Source organism: Vicia villosa, linkage group LG1 (genome assembly GCF_029867415.1).
Source record: "Vicia villosa cultivar HV-30 ecotype Madison, WI linkage group LG1, Vvil1.0, whole genome shotgun sequence".
Lineage (NCBI taxonomy): Eukaryota > Viridiplantae > Streptophyta > Magnoliopsida > Fabales > Fabaceae > Vicia > Vicia villosa.
Genome location: NC_081180.1, coordinates 101,157,712 through 101,177,744, shown reverse-complemented (window position 1 = coordinate 101,177,744; position 20,033 = coordinate 101,157,712). Strand labels below are relative to the sequence as shown.

General features: G+C 37.1%; 1 protein-coding gene across 1 annotated transcript; it reads right to left on the bottom strand.

Annotated features, from left to right (window-relative positions):
* Positions 1–13,940: 13,940 nt before the first annotated feature.
* On the bottom strand, positions 13,941–16,738 carry LOC131613541 (serine carboxypeptidase-like 27). Its single transcript, XM_058885203.1, has 8 exons — positions 15,973–16,738; positions 15,790–15,885; positions 15,524–15,616; positions 15,341–15,426; positions 14,995–15,255; positions 14,765–14,892; positions 14,583–14,678; positions 13,941–14,446 (listed from the first exon to the last, which is right to left on the bottom strand). Exons 1-8 carry the CDS (start codon positions 16,337–16,339, stop codon positions 14,194–14,196), a joined length of 1,380 nt encoding a protein of 459 aa, XP_058741186.1. The 5' UTR covers positions 16,340–16,738; the 3' UTR covers positions 13,941–14,193.
* Between the last annotated feature and the right edge of the window lie 3,295 nt (positions 16,739–20,033).

Here is a 20,033-nt window from a genome sequence, read left to right as displayed (position 1 = left end):
ATTTTTAGCAAGAGATGAAAGAGCTTGACACGAGGCTCAAAGATATGATTCCTTGAAAATGGAAGGAACATGCATGCTAGTATGCTAGTTATTTTTTTTTGTACATCATTTTTTGGAAAGTAAATATGCAATGATGCAAGGTGGTGGGATTTTGGATGTCTCCCACCGGACATGTCTGGATTTCCTCAAAGTTACACGACTCAGGTTCAAAGGTTCGGCACCAATTCAGAACTCCCCGTAGATCACGGGCCATAATTAATAGAAACAGAACCATAGTCATCATAACAGGAACAAAACCACTCGAACAAGAACCACAGTAACCCTCGAACAAGAACCATGGTAACCCTCGAACAAGAATAGCGGTAACCCTCGATCAAGAACCAAAGTCACCATCAATGTACCTGTTAAGCAATGATTGATTCCCGCCCCACTCACGGGTAAAATCTAGGCCAAGGTAAGGTCATGAAACGCAGTATACGGTCCGCCCGAAGGTAAGCATCATCACAGCGCGGATGCGGGTGACGATAATACCTCCGTTTGAAACCACTACTCTGCTCGTGGTCACATAATCCATCCCGAGACGTACACCTCGAGACAAACCATGCTCCCACTCTATCCTAGGGTTCCTATGGTTCACACATAGCCTGGGTATTGGGCCTTTTACCTCTTGAAACACCCACCCAACAGACAGATATCCAGCCAGTCCAGAATCTGATGCAGAAAAGTAAAAGCGCACATAGAATGCAATGCAAACAGGTAAATATGCAAACAGGTAAACACCCACCCAATACAGCCGTCATTTGTTACTTACAGTAGTACGTATTTTTATTAACATGATAAATCCAATACAAAAACACTGTGCGATACAATCCGAAATCCGGACAAAACAAAACAAAACACGTCAAACAAAACAAAAACATGTTATTCTGCCCGACGAGCGTTACAAAATACACATCAAACAAAATAAAAACACGTTATTCTTCTCGACGAGCGAACTCCTCCGAATGAAGATAATTATACCAATCTTCATCCCACTCAGTATCAGAACCATCAGCGTTGATCACGCCTGAAGGCTGAGCCTGCGCGTCCGAGCCATGGACTCCCAGGGGACGAGAAGCAGAACCAGTCAAAAGCTTCTTCTTCTCCTTCACCACCTTCACCTCCTTCACCTCCTTCACCTCTTTCACCTCCTTCTTTGAAGAACCCTTTCTTCCCTTAGCGCCCTCTTTAGAAGACGCAGTCCTGCGTGCTTGTTGGTTGCCTGACATGTTCCTGTAAACAGTTGAAATCGATTAATATGCGAGACAAAATAAAAAACAAAAAAATTTGAACTTCTGATACAATTCGGAAGTTCATTTCCGAAAACTGGGAGGGAGGTGTTTTCGGAAATGAACTTCCGAAACACCCCTGCGATGGACTTTTCTGCAACTTCCATGGCAGACCCCTAAACCAAACTTCAAACCAAATCAAAATGCTTCTAAACAACCTAAATACTACTAACAACCTAACCATATATCATTTATGCAATTAAAACCCTAAATAACATGCATTTGAATAATAGATCTAAAAATTTCAAAACTTACAAAGTGTTAGGATTGAGGGCTTTTGAATGTTGTTTAGCAGTGTGATTGGAGCCTTGATGCAGCTTTGGAATTCTGTTTGCACAAATTTTCGCCTTTGCCACTTTTTGTTTTGATTTAGGGTAAATGATTGGGGGAGGGGGAGTGTTTTGATAAATCTGCAGAAATCGCAGTATTTCGGAAGTTCACTTCCGAAACCCCTGCTTCGGAAATGAACTTCCGAAATAAGTCAATTTTTTCAAAAAAAAAGCGCTTCGGAAGTTTATTTCCGAAGCAGGGGTATTTTGGTATTTTCGCTGGGGGTGACCCCTGTCGCTACCGCGAAAATTAACAGAGTCGCCACTAACATATTTATCCTGAAAAGGAAGGGAATGTCAGCAAACCACAAAACAAGACAACGGTCTCACGACCAGAGAAAAAGGGTAAGGGAGTCGGTTACGCGAGGGGAAGGTATTAGCACCCCTCACGCCCATCGTACTCGATGGTATCCACGCCTGTGTCTAAAACTATGGGTGTGTAACAAATCTATGCTAATCTGGACTAAAATGAATGCAGAATGTAGGGAAAAGAAAGGATTGTGCTCGCACGGGCCCTACCCCGCTGCCTACGTATCTGTTTTGCAGAATCAGAGCTACCGTAGCTCGGCTAACTAATCTCTGTTTGTTTTGTGTTTTTTAGGTGAACGAGTTACATTCACACTCCGCTGCTCGACCTTTGGAGGCTTATGCTTGGGAATGGAGCGGAAATAACAAGCTCTTAAGAAAAGAAAATCAAAGAGTGTGGTTTGTGTTTTAAAAGATGCATGAGGAAAACCTAAGCTAAAGGGGAAAGCTTGCTACCTAATGTTATCATACAAAGGGTATCAGTCTAAACTAAACTAATCAACCTACGAGGGAAAAGGGAAGCAAACAATGAGCACACAAACGAGCATCCGCTCGTAAAGCAAACAAACCAACGGTACTGACCGAGTGGTAGAAAAGCGGTCCCGCCATAGCCAAGGGGAGCAGCTCAACCCAAGTCAACCAAGCATTAGACCTCGCGAAAATGATCGGGCCATAGACAAGAGGGCGGACCCCTCTCAGCAACCAAGCCGTCACGGATCATAAAGGAAAACGGTGCGTGCGTACACCGAGCATCATCGTCGAGCGACGCGAGCTATAGGAAAGGCGGGGGTCCGACTGCATGAACCCTTTTCCTGACATACTCGATAACAAGATCTTGTGCAGGTTCAGAAGCGAGCAACGCGTAGCGTGCGCATAATGAACAGACTCGATGAGACTAGGCGGGGGTTGATTGCTAACCCTTGACCGCATGCCTTCCATGAGGACTTAACGGAGTGCCATATAGGACTTATTACACCGTGACTCCCTGCCGCAAAGCACAAATATAAACACACCAACAAAAACAGAGCCTCTTTCGAGGGCTTGGCCAGATGCATGTCTAAGTCCTACTTCTCATGTTAAAGGATGATGCGAGAAAGCGATAAAGTGCGAGAGAAATAAAATGAAACGGAATCAATACCAAACGGATGATGATCCGTAAGCTAAAGCGAAGAGAGCAAGTAAACTAGGATCCCGCGAGCGAGCTAGCAAAAGCAACAGCAAACATGTCAGCACTCCGATTAAAATCCGCATAAGCAATCAAGAGTCGGCGCGATGAAAGTAAATCACGCGCCAACGTGTGCATCGGGCACAACGAATACCATACACCTGCAAGGGAAACAGAAATTCGGACAAGCAAGCATAACGATAAAGGATGCGTGTAGAAACGCGAATCAGAGAGAGGATAAATGTCGTGCCCCGCAAATAAAGCGGAACACGAGAGCGGGCATCGACCAGAGCCTCCATGTTGCCTTGCATACTAGCACACACGTTAGAGATAACAAAACACCGCAATCGGAATTGCGTTATTGAATTATAAGCTAAACCGGAAATGGATAACAGAATAGAAAGTGAAAACATAACAAAAGCGAATAAGAAGAAACATGAGATAGTATTCAAAAGCAAATCAAATATGTACACTAAAACTACGGAAGCCAACACAAGTATTTACATGCACAACGGTACACCGAAACGGCGAAACCGGACAAAAATGATGAAAACTAAACTCGTCAAAATTAAACCAAAATTTTATTACAAGGTTAAAACGTGCTAAAGAAGTCAAATATGCAATCCGAAATTACAAAATCGGCTCGGAAGAACGACTTTCGGAACAGGGGCAGTAGCAAAAACGGTAAAAAAAGTCGGCCGAAACCGAAAATAAACTGTACAAACAGCTCCGAAAATATTATTACGTATGAAAAACATTATTCACATACTCAAAAACTCTTCCTAGATCAAAAGTTATGGCCAAATTGGTAAAGCCGACATACCGCGCGTGTAAGTGTTGAAACCGAGCAAAACGCGATAAAAAGTAACACAGAAAATTTCCAGCAATCAAATACCGATTAATAGCACATGGAAACAACATTTTAACACTTAGAAACAAGCCACAAACAAAATCAACAAGTTCTATGTCGAAAAAGAAAAAAAAAGTAATTAAATGTCAATTTTCATGAGTTGTGAAGATGGAAGTGTAGTGTAAATGGAACCAACAAAAATTCTACATTATGGAGTACAAAAACCAGTCCCCAAAAGCTTCCTAAAACATGTTCAAACTCAATGCAAAACTTCAAGGTAATTCACATAAAAGAAACATGCATTTGCAAGTGAAACTTTGTGCACAAAATCAAGTATTCAAGTGGCAATTGACATTAAATTTGCTGCACTATTTTGACATAAAACCAGTCCCAAAAAGTCTCAAAAAAATGTCTAAGTTCAATGCAAAACTTCATGGTGATTAGCACAAAACTATGCCTGCAACAAATTCAGCACATGACATGTAGAAACAAAAAAAAAAACCAAGTAACATAAACTCATGGCAACAAACAGATCAAGAAAATTCAGCTTTGAATTTATTTCTAACCATATTATCCTCACCAATTCATGGGTGATATCCAGCTCTAGTGATCAAACCTTCACACAAAGCAATTCTAAACAATTTCTAACAAGCAAAAATTGGAAACACAACACAATCTACGCTCAAGAAACTAGTTCATATGCAACAAGAATCATCCACAAAATTCAAATTAAGAACTCTCACCATTATACAAAATAACTATATCTTATCCATATTCAAATTCAAAAATCAACCACAACACTAACTCTACTGAAAATTCAGCACCATCACTTTCATTAACAACTCAACCATTATCCATTTTCAACCATGCAACATCAACAATTTTCAAATAAAACTTCCAGCATTATTATCAATCCAAATTAACACCAAAAGACTACCATATCATCACCAACTATCATGCTATCATGCTTTTGTCAAGTAATGTATTCCAAAATTAAATCATCATACATTCTATCACCACAAATCAACCTTAAGCATGTTTAATCCACAACACAACATCAAGCTCATGTCGACAATACAAATTCCATAATGAATTCAACAAACATATGGTGTGCATCAATTCAAACTATGAGTAAGTTAACAGTAACGATAATCTCAGCCAAAACTTCAATAACCAAAACCTAATCCACCTTAAGCATCATTGCTAACGTTCAATTAACAATTCCAAATCATCACTAAAGATTTATAATCATGCTCAAGCATCACACTACTTCTAATCATCATTCAACACTCAAGTATATAACGTAGAGCATTACCTAAAGAAAATAGAGAGGAGATGAAATGGATGTCAGCTGTTGAAGTCGTGAGGAGAAGTAGAGTGCAACGCCGGCTTCGAAAACTCGACGGAGAGAGAGAGAGATCTACGGCGTCGCGCGTGGCCGAAAGCGGAGGGAGTGGTGCCGACTGGATATAGCGTGTCACGGCTGAATCGTAAAATGAGAAGAAGATCCTTGAGTTTTGATCAATTTGTGTTCTTGAGCTTGATGAATGTTCTTGAGAAATTGATGAAGTTGTTATGAGTTTATGAGTATTTTTGTAGTTTTGATTTTGAGAGTTGAGAGAAGAATTAAGAATAGAGTTTTTGAGATTTTTGGGTGAATGGAAGTTATGAAAGAAAAGGAGGGAAAATTGTTTATATAGGGTAAGCGGTGAAAAGTCAAAAATGCCCCCCGACGTATCTCTTTTTTGCTCGTTTTTTGGGGAAACGTGAATCGGTGCGAAATTCGGAAATAAAACGAACATCACTGTGAAGATGACCAAATTTGTGACTCATAGCCGCGAGAATCGTCTCAATCCGACAAACGGTGAGGAAATTATGCACGTTTGAATGACGAGAAATATCGGTTCATCTGGTGCGACTGTACAGAATTTTGCGAGTACCGTTCAAAGAACGCGATAAAACTCAAACTTCGGCTCAAAATCCGAAAGAGCACGTGTGACAAAGAATTGAAGATAACGAAATTTCCGAGAGAATGCCGCCGGAATGGACTTCATACGATAAAAATCGAACAAGTTATGAATTTTCGAACTAGGCGCGACATACTCGAAAACACATTTTTTTACCGAAAGATTGCGACGTTCCTTAAAATTCTGGGCACCTCTGGTGCATAATCGGCCGATGGTCCGAACATATGAAATCTTGGTAATGATGGCACGGATCCCCAGTTAAATTTTCAAGCGAATCCGACTGGCGGATTAGGAGATATGAATTTTTTAGTGTCCGAAAACCTGCGGTTCAGCACCATTTTCCACTGTAAAAACTTAGGTGATTTGCGAATTTGAGGACCTTCTTCATAGAATACGTTGTTGAACCCAACAAGCAAAATGAAGTAGACCTCAAGACAGAACTTTTGACATAGGTCTGGCTTCAAGACGGTGATTCAACCAAGAGATATGAATTTTTGAATATCCACAAGACAGTGGAACGGCGAACCCGAGGTTTCGGAAACAATTAATTCTCACCACTTTCCTTGATGAATTAGCTTTTGACTTGAACACGGAAGATGTAGAGAACAACAAAATAGTCCCGGCAGCGCGGGAATCAATCTCATAGTACCTTCCAGACGAGACTTGCAAATTTTCTCGTAATTACCCAGTTTAAACCATTTTTATGTCGCACTTCTTCGAAACCATAAGAACTCTTTTATTATTTTTCTTCACTTTTCGAATGACGAAATAAACGTCGTTAATAACTTATAGCTCGAATAAAGAGGGCAAATTTTGGGGTGCAACAACCCCCATAGGGAGGTGGCCAAAGAAATTTTCTATACTTGTTTTTTTTACCAAAATTAAGATGAAAAACATGTTTTATTTTATGTAACAAATACATATGGTATTGGTCTATTACAATATATGCATATTCTATTGTATTTCTTAAGGTTGTTAGAGCCATTAAATGATGCAAATGATCTATCTCGATCTTGCGATTTACTTGAACCATAAGCATTGATGAGTGAATTTGACTCTTCAAGAACAACATTGTTATTAATTTTAGAAAGTAAAGCTACATTATTACTTTCTTCTTAGATAACCATATAATAGATCTTATTCATTGAAGGCAAAGGCTTTGCCAAAGAAGACTTGAGACACATATTTGATCAGCTTTGGCAAACATTTCAAAGAACATTTTCCAAGAACACAATTGTTTGAGCTATTGGTGCATTAACATAGTTCAAAAACCATGAATGAACAAGATAGTTACATTGTTCCCATGCACCTCTTTGAGATTACCGAGATCAGGGACAATAATGGATCCATCAATCAAAGCTAATGTGTTTTTGGCGCCAAGAGCTCGTTGCATTGAGCGAGACTAAGAAAGATAATTGAAACCATTCAATGAGGTGGTGTAATACTAAGAGACTTTGGACCAGTGTTTTAAAAATCGGACCGGACATCAAACCGGTGAGAGTACTGTGTCACTGGTTTATTGGTCGAACAATTTGGTCACTGGTCGAACCGCATGACTAAACCGGGTTAAATCGGATAATTCGGTTGAATAGAGCAGTCGTTATAACAAAATTATATAGGTATAAAATATGTCGAACCGGATGATTCAGTCTCTACAAAATATAACTAGCACTTAATTTTTTTGAAAATATCATATTATAAAAAAATCCACAAATTCATAATTTAAGTTCAAATTTTACACTTAAATATCACACACAATAAAATAGTACATAATTATAAAATATAGGGTTAAATAAGTTTTTGGTCCCTATAAAATTACCAAATTTCGTTTTAAGTCCCTCTAAAATTTTCCTTCAAATTTCAGTCCCTACAAAATATTCCGTCTAAAGAAATGGTCCCTGACGTTAAAAGCCACTAACGGCTGCTGACGTGTCAAGACAGGTGGAATTTTTTTAAACCAATTGTTAATTGTTTTAATCCAGCGTGTTATTAAAGGGACCACACAGTGTCATTCCTTTGCAAATCCTTTGCCCTAATTCCTCTTCTTCATCTTCTGCATCCATTGTGTCCTAGTTCCTCTTCTTCTTTTGCCCTAATTCCTATATCAGTGTCACTTTGTGCTTCTTCTTCGTTCATTCCTTCAAGTTATTCTTCGTTCATCGTGACCTATGTCGTCTGTTTCAGTGAAATCGCGATTTGGTGGTAGGTTTTGTGGGTGTCAAGCTCGGATGGTGATGTATCAATGTAACAATGGACCAAATAAGGGGAGGTTGTTTTGGAGATGTCCTTACTGGAAGAATGCTGATACTTGTAATCTATTCATATGGGCTGAAGATGTTGGTGAAAAATCTGGAAATGAAGATCTTACCATTAGGAATTCAGAATTTGATGTCATGGAATCTGTGGGATATATGAAGTCATTGTATGAGGATGCAAGGAAGAAGAACAAGAACTTAAAGGCCAAGTTGAAAATATTGGAATTTCATGGAAAAATAAAGATGTTGGTTCTTGTTGTGTCCTGTATGATTAATTTGTATTTTGTGTTCAAGTGTAATTACTGAGTTGTTTAGGCTTGTGAACAATTGATAATGTAGTTTGATGTTCTTGTTTGATGTTCTTGTTTGATGTTCTTGTTTGATGTTCTTGTTTGATGTTCTGTAATGATGTGCCTGGTTTAATGAAATACAATGTAGTTCTTGTTTCAATTTTGTTTGTTATGATACACATAAATGAAAAACCAAAGCAACTGATAAAATGGTTCATAATACCAAAGCAACTGATAAAAACCAAAGCAACTGATAAAAACCAAAGCAACTGATAAAACCAAAGCTCTTAGATTCAGTACAAAACAAAAGAGATACATCCAAAAGTGGTTCATAATACATCTTCATAATACAGCTTAGATTCAGTTCAACACAAAAGAGATACTTCCAAAAGGGGCTCATCATACATCACACAAATGTTTCAAAGTAAATAACAAAACAGTAGGACAATTTTGGATCACTGAGTCATGCTCTTTTGGATGTCAGCCCATGGCTTGCTCCCACTAGCACTGCTCACATTAGAGTCTTCATCAGGAATTTCAAGTGGATCATTTTGATCCCTTCCAGGCCCCGGTATATTTTTTGCCTTCAAAGTCCTTAGTCTATCACTCTTTCTAATTGGAGATGCAGCAAGATTGGACTTTTTCCTTGGTGATATCATTACCTTTACCTGTTAAGACAAAAAACAGTTAACAATGGTTTATAAATACAGCATGCCAAGGTACATCAATTTTTGTTACAAACTTACAGGGTCACTCATAGTTGACATAGTTGGCTTGTTGGCAGCTTTGGACACCTTTGGAGCAATGGATGGTTTGACAGTTTTTGGAACCTTGGGGCATTTCCCAATAAAGGTCTTGGGACCAGATCTTTTACTCTTGACAGGACTAGTATCAATTCTCAATGGTGCAATATCAAGTATTTCCTCATCATCTAACAAGGCCTCCAATTCATCAGGATCAATTCCACAATACCTTTTCATTGCCTCAGCTGAACTGACAGTGTTTTGTGAATGAGGCACATCATTAGCTTGATTCTCACTTACAGATTCATTGGTATAAGGCACATCATTAGCAGGCATATCATTAGCAGGCGCATCATTAGATTGCACATCATTAATTTGCACATCTTCAGCTTGATTCTCATTGCTATGAGGCACATCTTCAGCTTGATTCTCATTGCTATGAGGCACATCTCCAGCTTGCACATCTTCAGCTTGATTCTCATTGCTATGAGGCACATCTCCAGCTTGCACATCTTCAGCTTGATTCTCACTTACAGCTTCATGTTGTGGCACATCATTAGTTTGCACAGAACCTCCTACATTTGCAGTAGACTTTGACTTCTTTGATTTCCCTCCTACATTTGCAGTAGACTTTGACTTCTTTGATTTCCCTCCTATATTTGCAGTAGACTTTGACTTCTTTGATTTCCCTCCTATTTGCACAGAAGCCTGCAACCAATGTAATTGTAAGAAAATCAACCAAAATAACTGTAACCAATTTAGTTCAATTACTTACCCTTTTTTGACTCCAGAAGTTCCCACATTAGGTGTTTGGCTTCCTTGGGTGGGTGCAACACCTGTTGGTACATCTGTTGGTACATCTCTTGATACATCTCTTGGTACATCTCTTGGTACTTCACCAACAATAACTGCTAGCTGTTTGTTTTTCTTACAAGTCCTTTTGTTATGTCCATATTCAAAGCAAATCTTGCACCTATGACTTGTGTTAGTCCTTTGCCACCTTGTTTGACTTTCTTCATCAGCCTCTCTTCTTCTCAATTTCTTTGGTCTGCCAGGGCCTCTCTTATAACTAGGTGGCAAGATTTCAGGGTCAGTGGTCTTTGGCCATTTGTTTTGGCCATTAATAGGACTGATAACTTCATTGTAACATGTTACATAGGTAGACTTATGATAACACTTGTGTACATAGTTAATGGGGTTATCTACCTTCCTATGAATGGCTGCAACAGCATGTCTACATGGGATCCCTACCAAGTCCCAAAAATTACAAGAACATGTATGTTTTGCCAAGTCCACAACAAAACTATCTGTGAACATTACATGAGTAACCTGAAATGTTAATCTACCTGCATAAGTGGGCAGCCAACTAGCACTTTTTTCTATCTCCCTATCTAACCTTCTAAGTGGCTTAGACATAATCACTCCTTTGTAATTCTCTACCTTCTCCCTAAGAGTGGCAAACCTACCCATTAGATAGTTCCTAATCCATTCAAACATGGTTAGTATAGGTTTATCCCTTTGCATCAAAATAGTAGCATTAAAAGATTCACTTAGGTTGTTCATAAGAACATCACACTTAGAGTAGAAGGGAAAGGCGTGCTTACACCACTTATTCTTGGGAATAGCATTCATCCATTCATAGGCATCTGGATTTGCCTCTTTAATTTGATTCATCTTAGCCTCATGGTCTTCAAAATAGGTTGCCTTTGCTGCAGCCATTATTAGATCTCTATAGAGTGTACCACCCCCAAACTTCTTCTTGAAGTTAGCATACAAATGTCTTAAGCAAAACCTGTGCTCAAATTCAGGATAGTCTTCCTCAAATACATTCACCAGTCCCTGCATATAAAGACCTAAGTTAATACTTAAAATCACATATAATCACATATAAGGAAAGAAAGATTAACAAATAACACCTTTTGCTGATCAGAAATGAAGCAACACCTATTATCAGAACCTATGTCTTCAAGAAGCAACCTCATAAACCAGCTCCAAGAGTCCCTACACTCAGTCTCCACAACGCCAAAGGCAAGTGGAAGATACTGATCATTAGCATCCCTACTGACAGCTATCAACAATATTCCACCATATTTGTTCTTTAAGTGACAACCATCCAATCCTATGAAAGGTCTACAACCATTCTTGAATGCTCTCTTTGTACCATCAAAGCACATGTAGCACCTTTCAAACTTAGGTGGCAAACCAGAAATGTTCAACTTAAATGTATTACCTATACATGCCCTTCTCAATTCAGCTCCATATGACCATAACATAGTGTACTGCTTGGCTGAGTCACCTTCAACAACCCTTCTAGCTATTTGCCTTGCTTTGAAAGCCCTACATCCAGTAATTTCTGTGGCAAACCTCAATCTAACATCAGAAACAATCTCATTCAATTTCATACCTGAATTGTTCTTCAACTTGTCCACAATTATTCTAGACACCCAATCAGCATTAGCATTCTTGTTGAAGAACTTTCTTCCACATTTGTGCTTCTGAATTAAAGTCTTAATCCTGAATGATTCAGTTCTCAACACTCTACTGCATAAAACAGTGTAACCACATTGTTGTTTATCCTTACAAATAACCCTGCACCTTTCCCCATCATTTTTGGCAAACTTAACTTCCCTCCCATTCAACACATTGTGTTCCAGTACAGCCTTTTTAAATTGCTTCAGAGATGAAAATTCCATTCCAACCTTGAACTTAAATTCCTTTCTAAGTTTTTCATCATCCCTAAACTTTACCACTGAAGGCCTACCACCATCACTATCATCATCTGCCCCACTATCAAGCTCATCTGTTAAGTAGTCATCATCAATTATGTGTTCCCTTTCCATCTCTGCTGTCATCATTCCTGTATGTATACCACCTGCACCATTTTCTGCTCCACCTGCACCATTTTCTACTCCACCTACACCATTTTCTGCTCCACCTGCACCATTTTCTACTCCACCTGCACCAGAATTATTGATCTCTTCACCTACATCTTCATCATTATCATTCATCCTCTCCTCTTCACTATCTTCAAAATGTATGCCATCCAAAGAGTCTTCACTTGATTCACTATCTTCACTATCTTCTGAATTAACATTGTCTTTTGGCTCAGTATATATCTCAATATCAGACTTTGTCTCCTCAGCACACATAGCTAACAATGTTGCATCCTCATCATTAACAAGTGGTTTTAGATCATTTTCAAGTGAGCCATGTTCGGACTTCCACCACATTTTCACATCTTCCTTTATAAATGAAGCATCCAAAGACTTAAGTAAATCACATGCTTCAAAATATGACCAGAAATCTGGGTCCTGACCAGCTATAGCAAAAACATCGCCCCCTTCATATGATACCCCTTCATCTCTTACAAATTTGCCATTGGTAAAAAAGACAACCTTAAATAACCCCATTCCCTACACATTTCAATGGTATATCAGACAGGGACTTGACAACAAAAATAGAACCCTAAATAATGGTATATTGCATGCAAGGAACGCACAACCCTAAACAAGTTTCAAGACAGAAATGTCGCAATTATTAAACAATAGAATCAGAAAGTGGGACTTACCTTGTCGTTTTTTGGGACCGGAGCAGGAGTTGTCGTTGTTGGAAGGGACAAGAATGGATGAGAGAAGAGGGACCACGATGAAGATTAGAGAAAGAGGAGGGACCAGAAGAAGAAGATCATGTTAAAGATAAGGCTGGATTAAAACAATTAACAATTGGTTTAAAAAAATTCCACCTGTCTTGACACATCAGCAGCCGTTAGTGGCTTTTAACGTCAGGGACCATTTCTTTAGACGGAATATTTTGTAGGGACTGAAATTTGAAGGAAAATTTTAGAGGGACTTAAAACAAAATTTGTTAATTTTATAGGGACCAAAAACTTATTTAACCCTAAAATATAATTGCAAACAAAAGTTGAATCGCAACATAATCTAATTGAATAATTTATAAGAAAATAATTTCATTGTCTACTAATTTAATTTCAATAAAAGAAAAATTGTTTCAATGATGGGATCTCCTTCAATATCAAAAGCAACCGCATCTGCAACAATTTTTTTATTTTATTTTTTATTTTAATTTTTAATTAAAATAGTCAAAACGATGTTGTTTTAAGTTTTTAAAATAAAAAAAAATATCACCGGTTTTTAAAAATCGTTGATTTTCCCGGCTTTAGCAGTTTACACCAGTTTTGACCGGTTCACACCGGTTCAATGACATTCCCGATTCAGCTATTGAATCAGACCGGTTACCTGGTCTGTTTCCGGTCCGACCGGCCGGTCCGATTTTTAAAACACTGCTTTGGACCTTCGCTTAGGGGAACATAGTAAACTGAACCAATATCACCATTAGAGATGTGAGCTGAAGCATGGACATTTTGTTGTGGCATGGTGTTGATTGAAGAAGATTTTGCAAAGAAATTCAAATAAGAATACGAATCAATGACTAGAATAAATCTTCACTATTAAATAGTGTACACTATAAATTTTGACACGAATGGTTGGACATTCCGCAGTTTTTTCTCAAAGACTAAAATAAATCACGTTATGTATTTGCCAATACGCAATGTGATTGATGGATATGAGTTTTATGTCAATAACGATTTTGAGAAATTGAATGATTTTGTAGGAGAAGAAGAGTTCATAGTTTTCTACTGATATCATAATAATCTCTCATAGAGAGAAAGATATAATGCAATTGAAGTATATAAAGAATAACACTTTGATAAAAATAATCACAGTTTCATTAACAAATAAAAACAGAAGAGCACCTATTGCTATTGGTACATTTATCAACTGTAATTTCCAGGCAGAGATTCAAGATGGAACTCATGAGGAATGCATTCCTTATTCTGTCTCAGCCTGCTGTTCCGTATATATGAATATTGAAGTTATTCTTAACAATGTAAGGTACTTTTTTCGGTTCTATACTTGAAGTGAAGAACAAATGCATGTGTTTAACTTGATGATGGCATGTACTTGTTCTCCAAGAATGATCTAAAAAGAATAAACGCTTCGCGTGGTTTATGAAGAGGAACCTCGTGTCCTGCACCTCTTATTGTCACGAATGTGAGCCCTTTATAAACTTGGCTCCATCCACTAACCTTGCCACTGTCATACCAAGGATACCAATTGACGACGGTTGGAAGCTTCAATGCATCAATAGAATATCGAGTCGCGGTTAGTGGAACTACAGAATCAGTGTCTCCACTGCAGCCAAAATACGAGAGTTAAGAAGAGTTCTAATTCTAGATTACAGAATACGGTTTCATTTGTAAACGATTTGATTTAACTAGATACATGCTTTCGGTCTAAACTTTGAACCACAAATATACATGTTCGTTACCTGAATACCCATATCCGTAGACTAGCATTGATAAGCTCATGATATATAGGAAGCATAGACAATGGTGAATCAGTCCAATAATTCCCAACAATATCACTGTCAAGAAATAAAATAGTAACATTTTAAAATCGATATTTTGATAGAATCATAGACCTCGATAGAACATGTTAAAAAGCATATACCTGCACGTTTTCCATATATATGGAATCCCTGTTACATTGGCATGAAGTGCCTTCTGAACATCTGGACGATTGAAATACAAATCAGAATACCTTTCAGTACACGGATCATATGCTCTTGACATCCATGGCTGTTTCGTTTTAGAAGATCAAAATGAATTAAGCACAATTTGAATGTATGCATTCGCAATAGATAAACCAATTCAATGGGTTGATAGCGTATAGAGGCTTACATAACGACCCTTCAAGCTGCGTTTAAGCGACACCGTATTGTTACAAGGTGGTGTGTAAATGCTATATGGATCGATGTTTCCTTGCTCAGCAACAGCGAGTCTAAGAGCCTGCATACATTGCACGGATGGATGCTGAGACGATCCAAAGTCACATGCAACTCTTAGAATTTTATATGTGGAATCGGAAATCAAACCATGTGTCCACCAGTACTCAAATGTTCCAATGTAATCATGATAATCATCGGTAACTCCATTTCCAACCTGTGCCAACAATAATAGAATTGTGTTAAGCATTTACTATAAAGTTTTCTTCTTAAACCGAAACATGAGATCCTAACAATCTTACCATAATTCCCTTAAAATTCATAACTGGATTATTGATTCCCTTATTTCTCTGGTAAACAAGTTGAGCCAATTGAGGAACATAATGACCTGAAAATCATATAACTTTTAACAAATTGAATAATTCTTCATGGTACAACGCACCAAAGTCGAAAACCGAGGAATCAATTATCAAACATAGATTCACCTGCATAACTTTCTCCAGCAATGTAGAAATCTCTATGTTTATACTGAGGAAATCTTTCAAACCAATTAACAAGAAAAATATATGCATCCTCAGCTGCAAAGTCAAAACAAAACCAGATCCCAAATCATTACAAACTTATACATCACAGACACACGACACTGATAGATGTAATCATATTCAATTGTTGCATTTTCTCAAATTTTATTAGAGTCTATATGTCCATTTCAATGTCTATATCAGTGCTTCGTAATTACAAACTAAATTACCTGTTTTCTTGTCACCAAATGTGTACAGATCTGCTGTTTTATTACAATAAGAAAAACCAACACCGGCGGGAGAATCAAGAAACAGTATATTTGCCACTGCAACATACAAATTAAGAAAAAGGCATAAATATTGGAAAAAACGAATCGAAACGACAAGGCTTGAATCTCGAAAATTGAACTTACAATTGTTCCAAGCATAAGGATTCAAGTAAAGTGATTTGCCATCAGACTTAATATGAAAAGGGCCAATTTCCTCAGAAGCACCATAAGCAATAGAAGAACAACCAGGACCACCATTAAGCCATAAAACCAGTGGCCTTGAATTAGGTTCACGGCTCAGTGGTGCTTCAGTCAACCAGTAAAACAGTGCTCTTCCATTCTGTTCATTCACAGTCACATAACCTGAATACTGTTCAAATCCAACATTCCCTGGTTGCCCTGGTAACCAACCTATCTTATCTCTCTTCTGATCTTTAATAGAAGAAGCCAAAGAATTTTCAATGGATAGAAACAAAACAACACAGAATATGGCATAATAAAAACAACCCATTATTCTATCAATCAATCAAACCAAAAATGAGAGAACCAATGGAATCAAAGACCAAATCTAGAAACACACATCCCAATAGAGCTTTTTTCACATAAAACTAAAAGATCTAAACTTCAATCTAATCTAAACAAATGCCAGGTGAAAGAAAGTAAGAGGGTTGAGAGGGTTAAGAGAGAGAAAGAGTGAGGAAAGAAGAGACATAAAAGTGTGGTATATATAAACAAGAACAAGTACAAAAATAATGTTTGTAATAATGAGTTGTTACCAAAGTAGCAACAACCATGCATTTGGTCTTAGAAATCAATAATGAATGGTTTGAATTTTCTTTGCTGTTTGTAGACTCATTGTTGCATGTTATGCATTGTATGTTATCTAGATAGTTGGGTGGAGCACATGGGATTTCTCAAAATTTTCCGTCTTTGTTGTGGCTAAGATGGATTTTTTTTCAAGTTTTTGGAGTGTATAATAATGTTAAAAACATCATTATTGAGGTTTTGAATTGTGATTGTGTCATCGTCAAGGTCAATGCTAGTTTATGCAATTGTTGTAACACTTTTAATGTTACTAATTTTTATTAACAATTCATGTATGAAAGTTACACAAGCATCTCTTTAACTAATTAGAATTTTTTTTTTTTTGGTCTAACTAATTAGATTTCTAGTTATATAAAGCTCAACTATAAATTAATGGTGAGATGACCTATTTCTATGATAATGAAAGGGGATGACTCTAATTGACCACCACTTATCTCTACTTATATTGTGTTTAAGATTAATTTTCAGATATTATGAATTATTTATTGTGGGTATAGTGGTTATATGGAATTTATTTACCTTTGCTAAAAAAAAATAAATGCATTTTATTTTATTTTGAGATCATGTCTTCCGGTTGATTGACTTGAGTTAAAATTCGGACAGATTTGGTTGATCGGATCGACTAGACCATAAATAAAAGGTAGGGCAGAATAAAAAGTTCAAAAGATCAAATATGCAATTGATCCGGTCAAAATCGATATGACCCATCTAATTCACCTGTCAAACCAACAAACCAGGGAGTTTGCTTGAGTCGCAGGGTTGTCTTGTTTTTTAGTAACACATTTTAGATGAACTACAAAAATTTCAAAATTGAAACAAAATCTCTACCTTTTTATCTCAAATTAAATTATGAAACTTTCATAATTAAAAAAATATATCTCTTCCAGCTGAGTTGAGATGGTAAGAGTTTCTTCCGGTTTAACTAGAAGTTCTGAATTTAAATCTAACTCTAAGTTAATTTTAAAAATTGATCTCATAAAAAAGAAGCTAGAGAAATAACATTATATTTTGGTTTTTTTGGTAAAATATTAAAATAGTAAAAGTGTAGATCTAATTTTAAAAATTGGTCCCAACAAAAAAGAAGATAGAGAAACAACACTCATTTTGCCGTTTTTTTTATAAATAATATATTAAAATAGTAAAAGTGTAGACAATACACATTAAACCATTGACCTTTGAACAACTCATATTTATATATTTATTTTAATTTCAAGTTTATAACTTATAAAAAATATTTTTGAAACCCAATTATTGTGGGTCTGGTTTTCCTACCCAAAGGTCGGTCGTATATATCATCATTAATCTATCTAAAATTTCAACAGTCATAATCAATTTTCTTTCCTTATTGTTGGACTCGACTTTGTTATCAATTTCGTTGTTATTGTTGATGACTTGAGTTCTTTCATCTACCTTCTTATTACTATCGATTTTAATATTACATGTTCATTTTGCGTTTATTATTTGTCATTTAATTTTGATTAAGACTTAAGAATTGTTTTTGGATTGGCCCAATGGCTAGGCATGACCCAATCCACTCTTGATTTCATAATGGCCCAATAGCCTTGGCTCAATCACCTAAGGACAATAAGAATGTCATCTCCCCTACCGTATTGTCGGGCTCTCTCCCCCTTTATGCCGTGGACAACACCTCATCACTGTACTCGACCAACTCAGCCTTTGCGCCAGCAATGAGGTAAACACCCTGCTCCTCGTCGAGGAGTCGAGCACCCATGCTCGATAAGCGTCTATGTTGATCAGAGATACCTCTCTGCAGGACCAATTACCATTTTCGGGCAACCTCCCAGGATTTCTAAACATACTCCTAGAATCTTAATAGTCACGCGTTTTGGGCCTAAATCCACGCCTCATCCCAAAACATGGACCAATGGCCAAGCGTTTGGGGACACAATTTCAAAATCTTGAAACACTCTCATGTATCTACGCTCCTACTTACTTGCTCGTCGGAGTGTCTTGCAAGTACACTCCCTTGTCCTCATCATCAGCATCGTGCAGACGTCTCTGGCCCACTTTCTAATTCTGATCACGCTCCGGATCAATGGCACTGTCTATGAGAATCATTTGTTCTCCCCGTCTTTTCCTCCTCAAAAATAAAAGACCAAAGCAATCTTTAACAACCACACCATGGCCAGTCTTAACGTCGATCACGATGTTCATAACATTGTTATCTCTCCCGAGCGCAAATTCAGCCTCGACTTTGCCAACCCCTTCCTAGAGGACATAGTCCCTTGGAAAAGGGATGGCGCCACCGCATCTCCATCCTCCGAAGATGTCCGCGATCTTGGCGACTAGAATGTTGAGCCCAACAGGCCCAAAAAACCTCAAGAAAGCGCGCTGGAATCTTCCCATATGCCAATTCGGGCCAACACCCTCCCCCTCATCACCAACATTGTGCTCGAAGTCGTTGGCCCACCTTCAGGTTTTGATCAACCGGTAAGATAAAAAGTTATTAATTTATTTTTGTTGAAGGTTAAGACTTGTAATTTAAGAAATTTTGAATATGAAATAATGGGCTATGTAGTAATTATTTCTATAATAATGAAACGTCATCACTCTAATTGACCACCACTTATCTTTACTTATTGTGTTTTAGATTAATTTCCATATATTATGAGTTATTTATTCTTGTTATCTATAGTGGTTACTTGGAATTTATGATTGTACTATTTTATATGTCTTGAAACGGCATCTACACTTATTTATTTTTATTAAAAAATAAATGCATTTTATTTTATAATTTATTTTGAGATCATGTTTTTTGGTTAATTGACTTGTGTGAGAAAGGTGTTCATGGTTTGGGTCGAATCGTGAACTTGTTTGAGTGTATTCATTCAGGGTATACCTAGCTAACTCAACTCACAATAATTTGGATGGTTTTAGTTGGATTTGAGTTTGAGTTTTTCAATCTTGTTAATATGATATTAACGATTTTTATTTTTATTATTATTATTTTAAATAAAAATATTAATTTAAAACAAACATATATGTCACTACAGAGCACAATTTTGTCAAGTTTTTTTATTTTTCATGGATATTACTATTAGACCAATAAATTTACGTATTTTATGAAAATTATGTGTTTTTATCAAATTTTCTTCTATTATTATGTCTAAGGCATATGAATAAATCTATAATATAAGAAAATTAATGGCTCTGGAAAACACCAATTTAACCTTTTGTCTTTGCCCTCCACCTCATCATTTTGGGGGTATTTTATGTCATAAAATTACTTTTTTCAACCAATGATGTCATCTGTTTTTATTTCAATTACATGTTTACTATTTTATACCTTTGATATCTCTCTTTGAATGGGTTGATGATGTCACATGATTTCAATCCAATGACACCTTTAATTCAAAATT

Excerpts from the sequence above, each read along its gene's own strand:
- LOC131613541 (XM_058885203.1), bottom strand. The coding sequence starts at position 16,339 with ATGGGTTGTTTTTATTATGCCATATTCTGTGTTGTTTTGTTTCTATCC. Across the intron at positions 15,886-15,972 it reads TCCTTATGCTTGGAACAATT|TGGCAAATATACTGTTTCTT; the intron begins GTAAGTTCAATT and ends TGTATGTTGCAG. Across the intron at positions 14,447-14,582 it reads CTACGGATATGGGTATTCAG|TGGAGACACTGATTCTGTAG; the intron begins GTAACGAACATG and ends TTTTGGCTGCAG.